The sequence below is a fragment of the Haliotis rufescens genome, unplaced genomic scaffold, assembly GCF_023055435.1.
Source record: "Haliotis rufescens isolate VD_foot unplaced genomic scaffold, xgHalRufe1.0.p SCAF_15, whole genome shotgun sequence".
Classification (NCBI taxonomy): domain Eukaryota; kingdom Metazoa; phylum Mollusca; class Gastropoda; order Lepetellida; family Haliotidae; genus Haliotis; species Haliotis rufescens.
The window spans coordinates 778,631-785,647 of record NW_025963835.1 but is presented as its reverse complement, the minus strand read 5'-3'; the positions used below and the strand labels follow the sequence as shown (position 1 = coordinate 785,647).

General features: G+C 39.0%; 1 protein-coding gene across 1 annotated transcript; it reads right to left on the bottom strand.

The window, feature by feature from the left end:
• Positions 1 to 4,024: 4,024 nt before the first annotated feature.
• LOC124142165 lies at positions 4,025 to 5,991 on the bottom strand. The gene is made up of 4 exons (XM_046510454.2): positions 5,877 to 5,991; positions 5,102 to 5,170; positions 4,565 to 4,654; positions 4,025 to 4,127 (listed from the first exon to the last, which is right to left on the bottom strand). Exons 1-4 carry the CDS (start codon positions 5,985 to 5,987, stop codon positions 4,026 to 4,028), a joined length of 372 nt encoding a protein of 123 aa, XP_046366410.2. The 5' UTR covers positions 5,988 to 5,991; the 3' UTR covers position 4,025.
• Positions 5,992 to 7,017: the final 1,026 nt, after the last annotated feature.

Genomic DNA, 7,017 nt, shown 5'->3' with positions numbered 1-7,017 from the left:
AACGGTAATTACAACCAGTTTTATAACATATAAACCATCTGCTGAATCGTACGAATCTCATAGCCAACATGACGTGACTGAATAAGTCGTCTCGCGGGCTCCACCCACGGATCACCTTCATGAACCGAGTTTATAGTTGCATCTCCCGTTGAATGCAACTGTTTCCAACTCAGCGATGTTTGTGTATATAAAGGTTAATAGAAACAAAAATTAACATTCAGCATTTTATGACCTCTTACAATAAATCTTGGAGAAGGCTTCGCACTTTATTGCAGGCTGCACCTTGGGAGACTGCAAATATTGTATTTAGATATAATGCCAAGTTTAAGTGAGCAATAAATAAATAAACTCGTGTATTTCAAAACGTATGTAACTCGCTTTCGCTCCTTAGATACATTTTGAAATACACCCATTGTAATCAAAACGGCATCTAACGAGGACTCGTTTAGTAATCGATACGTCTCACATGATTTACATGACAGTTTAAACGTGATGTCCTACAAATATGATTACACTTTACTTTAAAATGCCAACATTACACATTTGAAGCTACCAGAATGTTAAGTCAACCAATAAGTTATCAAATACAAGTAGTCACTGAAGTGGACGGAGGATACCTGTCGGAATTTTCGTGCAAGAAGTGTCTGTGAATTAAAAATCTTCCCATCTCCCTCGCTCGCTTATAAACGTCTGTCCACCAAATATTAAAGGAACCCACGACAAAGAGAGAACAGGGAACATTTGACCTCAACCGACCACCATGTCCGAATTCAGGAAACTGACCCACCGTTGAGGGAAACCCTCCTCGTTGTCGTATTCCACAGTTAGAATATTTTGTATGTATCGTAAAAGCACTTATGTCTGAATTATTGTTGGATTAAACCTATTACCTACAATACTCTCTCTCTTGCAGTTTAGCTTGTGTTTTCAATCATGGTAGCTTCTCGTTCTCACAACCATTGAATTTCTCTAAACCATTCTTCGTTCTAAAAGAAACATTTCAATTGTCTTCTAGTTTATTATATCCTGATGTGTACATTACTCACCTCTGTAATGAAAAGTGTTGAAGAACTCACTGAACTACTATTGTCACATCCAAAGCATTAGCTGAAGCATACCATTTTTTCAAACATAACATAAAACCCCATGAATTTCAGTCTTTTCTTATTGGGCAATGAAATTTCTGAAAAAGCAAAACATCAGCAGCAGCTGTATCATCTCAATAAATTCAAGTAATAAATCTAACTTGACAGTTGGAAGGGTACTTGCTAACACTCTCACAATAGAGCCAATTAAGAACGGCAGTTCAACAGATGCACCCCCAAAGTTTTCACGTCCCTGAAAGCAATCCAACAAAGTGTACCGGTATTGAAAGAAGATAATCATTTCAGCGATCAGGAGCCATTAAACGGTATTTAACAGAATGTATTGATATATGAAATACCAAATAATGACTATACATGTACACTATGGATCAAACTCTTAAATCAAACTCTTAAATCAAATTATGTTATCTGACTTTTGGGACTATGTAACCTCAACCCCCGAAGGATCACTCTACTTCTGATACGTTTGATTATTGAAAATAATGATGATATCAGCTATTAAATGGATAATAGTGTCATATTGATTGGAGACCTTAACGCTAGAACTAAAGATAAATCAGACCACATTTCCTTGAATGACTATGATGAATAATGTGACGTACCTGATGATATAATCTGCGAACTTGGTGAACATAATCAGCTAATTATTGAAACACCCCATGCAAAGTAACCCGTCTTGTCAAAGTTGACAAGGCAAGAGAAATAAGAAAGGCAAATGTTGGGTTCAAGGTCATAGGTGTGGCAGAACTTGTGGGCTGCCCTAAGCTATTATAATGATGACTTATATTTGGCAACTTGAGTTACCAGCAAGCACCAAGCAGTAGCAGCAGCAGCAATGGGCAACTATGCCAGCAGCAAAATGCCAGTTTCTGCTGAAAAGCAGACATGAATTAAGTTAAGTCTAAAGGTTCCCATCCGCTGAGAAGCAGAGGGACTGAACAGATTCCTGCTGATGAGCAGGGACCTGTTAATTTTGATGATTACTTGGTGATTAAGTACATAGTTACAATTGTAGCCCACAAGAACCACGCCCACCTGTAACATTTATTGAATAAATAAGCAAATATACATAGTTTGCCCTGTGCCATATATGTACACAAGATTGATTAGAGATAATATGAATGTATGAAGCTAGGGGGAGGGTGGGTGGGAGCCAAAAGTTGAGAATTGCTGTCCAAAAACTGGGTACAGAAAATTTTGACAGAACTAACGGACGATGGTGATGACGCAAGAGAAAGTTTGATGACGTCATAGGAAGTGGAATTATGACATATGTGGCGGAGACTGGAAGAGGAAATGATGAAACGGGGGTAAACAAAGAGGTGCATTATGGTTTCAATAAACCCATTTAGTGAGAAGCACTAAATGAAATTAATCTAGGAATACCTGTAACGAGATAGTCACAGGATAGGTCAAGCAAACAGTCGTAAATCTTTCTGGAAATACTGAGAGCAGCTGAAACTGGGAGCAAATTACAATGGGGGACTTATACGACCACTTCAAGAAGATTCACCATGATAAGGAACCTAACTTTAAAAGCCATACCTTGGATTTGCTTTTTGTAAAACATGTAACGTCGTGAACACCAAAAAGACTCCAAATCAGCTTTCTGGAAATACAAAGAGAAGCTCAAACTGGGAGCAAATTATAAATACCTCCAGTGGGGTACTTCAACGACCACTTCAAGAAGATTAGCCGTGATAAGTATCCTACCTTGACTGCCCATACCATGGAATTGCATTTTGTAAAACATGTAACTTTGTGAAAACCAAAACGACACACTGTGAAAAGGGTATGGAATCTGTGCACTATGTGCAAGAAGCAGATTTTATAATTTGTCAATTTGTTGTCAACTTATCTCCATACTTTATTTGAAAGACAATTTCTCAACATTTAAGAACGTACCACCTTGAATATACCTTTATATACATGGATCAATGGTTGCTTATAATTCATAACGTAAACACTTATACAACACTACAAATAAATGGATGTGCTTTATTAACAACATTTGTGACCTAATTTGCAACACTACTTATATCTGTGCTGATAAACCTTTCCATCTTTAGAATGGTTTGAATATCATATTTATACCTGCCTACAGGACCAGTTCATTCAGAAATGGCATTCACATGTAGAGAGGGAATCGAACAAGATTCTATAAATTATTCCAAAACTCATGCAATTTTAAACTGCGCGCCATCGACTAAAATTGATGGAATAAAATGCATATCGATGAACGTTTCTGTACCTGATGTAATCGTAATGACTTTGGTGATGACTATTTATTTGTTTCTATGTGACGATTTTAACATTAGGAATTCTTACACACCTGCATATTTTAGACAAACGCATCTCTGTTTGTAAAATGAAACTTTGTAATTTCAGCAGAATAACAATTGCAACAAAATTGAAATAATCACCTTCAAAAACAAATATTCAACTCTGCATCACATCGGGCTTCCCCCCACATTAAGCTGACACGCCGTGATATAACTGTTGATATAACTGGAATACTGTTAAAAGCAGCGTCACATCAAACTCACTCACACATGATTGAAACAAGCGACTATGTCATCTGGACTCGCCTCCTCTTGCTGCGCACTGTTTCAAAGACATAAAGAATAACACCACCACTCTCATGTCTCCCCAGGTACCCAAGAAAACAATATAGCCATCCAGCTCATGGGTCGAATAAATATATTGCGTATTACTCGATTCATATGAGTTTCAAGTTTGTCTTGAAAAAAGGTCTCCATCATATAGATGGAATATACTTGAATGAGATAAACAACAAATAAACCATAACGCATGTGCAAACATTTGTTTAATTGATAATCAAGTTATGTGAGCTACAAGGCCTTTGCTTAAGTCACGTGGCTCAATTCAACTGAATCCTCATCGTACAGATGGTGTGCCTCAGTCCGTGACGTTCCTCACCAGGGTGGGATGACACAGAGGAGCGTCTGTCGGTCTGAACTGTACAACCACGATGATATACGTTGCCAGAGTCCCTACAATCTAGAACACACACGTTTTGTTTGTTTCACGCCCACTCAGCAATATTCTAGCTAAATGGTGGTGGCCTATAAATAATCGTTTGAATTGGTCCCCACCAACCCATGCTGGTCGTAAGAGGCGACCAAATGGAAAGGGTGGTCAGGCTCAGCGATATGAATAATTGCGTTACGTGTCATCCGACCCGACGGCTTTGATCGTTGCTTATCAGGCATCGGAGTGTCTGGCCCAGGCTGGATTATTGACAGGCCGCCGTCATATAACTGGAATATTGCGGTGTTAAATACAGGCCAAACATACACAAAAATGTATATTTTCATTGGAGTAATCCAGTGCATATTCAGCAGTGGAAATCTACCCAATGGCTACCCACACTCAATCGCCCATTGTTGAGGCCTTCTGTGCCCCTTAAGAGTTATATAAGATGGAACGAAACTCACCCCAAGTAGTGTTGGCATAGTGATGGAGAGGAGGCCGTAGACGTTGTAGCTGATAGTTTCCCCAGTAAGTCTGGTCACGAACAGATCAAGCTGTGCATGGAGAACAAAGTGATCGAGTGTAGACATTCAGGTATTAGTCACTGAATATTGTCAAAACATCTTACATCAGAGAACCCGATATGTTCTTGTAATGAACGTTGCGATATACTTAAATTATACTATACAATATACTATACTATACTATAAGTACCATTATTTTAACGTCTTTTGGAATGGCGGGGCGGGGATCGAACCCCGGACCTTCTGCTCTCCGGGCGGACGCTCTACCACTGGACCACTGAGGCGGTCTAATACATTGGATATAATACATGACATGACGCCCTCACATTTGTGAAACCCAAAGGACACAATCGGAGTGATTCTTAGACTAGTGGATCCTGGTTCGGCAAAGCGACGCAACAGTGGCTTGGATGAAATGTGTACCCAGTTATTGAAAACATACATGTGTGTTTGCAACGAAATTAAATAAATGCTTACAGTTTGTCGTCCTCTTTCAGAAATAATCCCTTTCCTCACTTTCCATATATATCTCAGGGGATCATGAGCCTGGAAAAAAGTAAATCAGTAAGAGAAATACATAGATCTTGTGTCATCAGTGTTGTGTCATACTGGTTTAAAGGAACGGCGGTTGTCCGAATTGTCATCCCCTCTAGCTATACGAAGGTGGTCTCTAAATAATCGAGTTTGGACCAGACAATCCAGTGATTGACACTACTAGCATCGATCTACGCTATTTGGATCAACGTAACCACGAGCCTCACCACCCGATCCTTCAGTCGCCTCTTACGACAACCATGGGTGGCTGAATACCAATTCTAACCCGAATCTTAAAGGGTTTCGTACATAGTGAAATATTAAATGGTACATATATTACAATACAATACATATATACTATGGGCCAAAAATAACTGTCACAAACGTAATACACAGTAATTTTTCTTTTCGTCCTTTTGACTGCTGTGTGTCTATAAATTGTAATGATAATAGTACGAAGATATATTAAATGTACTCTTAAGATCCATAACAAATCTTTAAACATATCTTTGTCTTCCATCATCAAAAGAAACACCAGTTCACTCTACATCTCAAAAACAAAAGAGTGAGTGAGTAAGTTGGGTTAACGCTGCTTTTAATAGTATTCCAGTGATATCGCGGCGTGTCAGCCTAATGTGGGAGCCTAATGCGTGTATGACAATTAAAACATGAACAGATTCTTTTGTTTTTAGTACATTTGTGAGTTGCTTAACATTACCTTTGAACTGACTAACGCTTCAAGGAACACTTTAACGCCGACAAATGTAAGTTCCATCGTTACTGTACAACACAAGAAAATCAGGTCGGGTTCTGTCAACGGTTTAGACATGGCATAATACAGAAACAGACAGTTTATGGGAAGAGCCAAAAATATTATAACAAAGCTGTAGTGACACATACAGTCATTCGTCTCATTCAACACATCCACTAAGCATTCGTGATGCTCAACAAGAACTTCGAATTCCTTTTCTATATTCTCGACACTGGACATGGATAAATCCTTGAACTTCTTAGCAAGAGCCTGGAATTCCTGTAGCAGAAAGGTGGTGAAAATCACACACACGAGAAAGTGTCCTTGCCATTGTATATGTCCTGTTAAGTTAAAAATGGCATTTAAAGTGAATCCAAAGTATTTCCAGTTGTCAGGGAGATTACACGAAGGATATACGTCACATAGAATAGCCTTGTTGTGTCTGTAAAGGAACATTTGAACTGGACCAAACACCACACAATTTATCAACGTGAGTGAAATCATTATTCTAAGCCTTTTTAGTCTGTTAGAGGTAACAAAATTCGACTTGTACTTTTCCTTATACAGGTTGAACACCTGTTCCAGCTCCATCAGGTCTTTTGGCATTTTGACCAAACCCACAAAGCTGAGGTAGATCACAGCTACGCATATCCCTAGAAAACCAATGAGTCTCGTTGTGTGTTCTGATTTCGTGAAGCGATCGTATATTGCGATAGAATACAGTGGAATATGTACTAGGTATACAACGAAAATGAGTAGGGCAACCTTCTTCTTCCACCTTCTTGTGTTGTTACATTCTCCACAGAACATTCCTCCTAAGCAAAGCACTGTGCGAACATACTGGAAGAGAGAGGCTGTGAACTTGGACTTCTGATTGGTATTGTCCCTAGCATCATCACTTGGCTCAACTTGTATAAACATGTTGCAGGGTAACAGTTCGGTATAGGAGTTATCACTACAAGATCACGCCAAACGTTAATGTATACTGGGAAGGTATGTTTTATCCCAAGATCGAAGGTCGGTTAATATATATCATCCTTCTATATGTCGCTCGGCTCCTTTCCGTGTTTACAGCTTGACTCGTGAGAGTTTCTAGGGCTTTGATCCT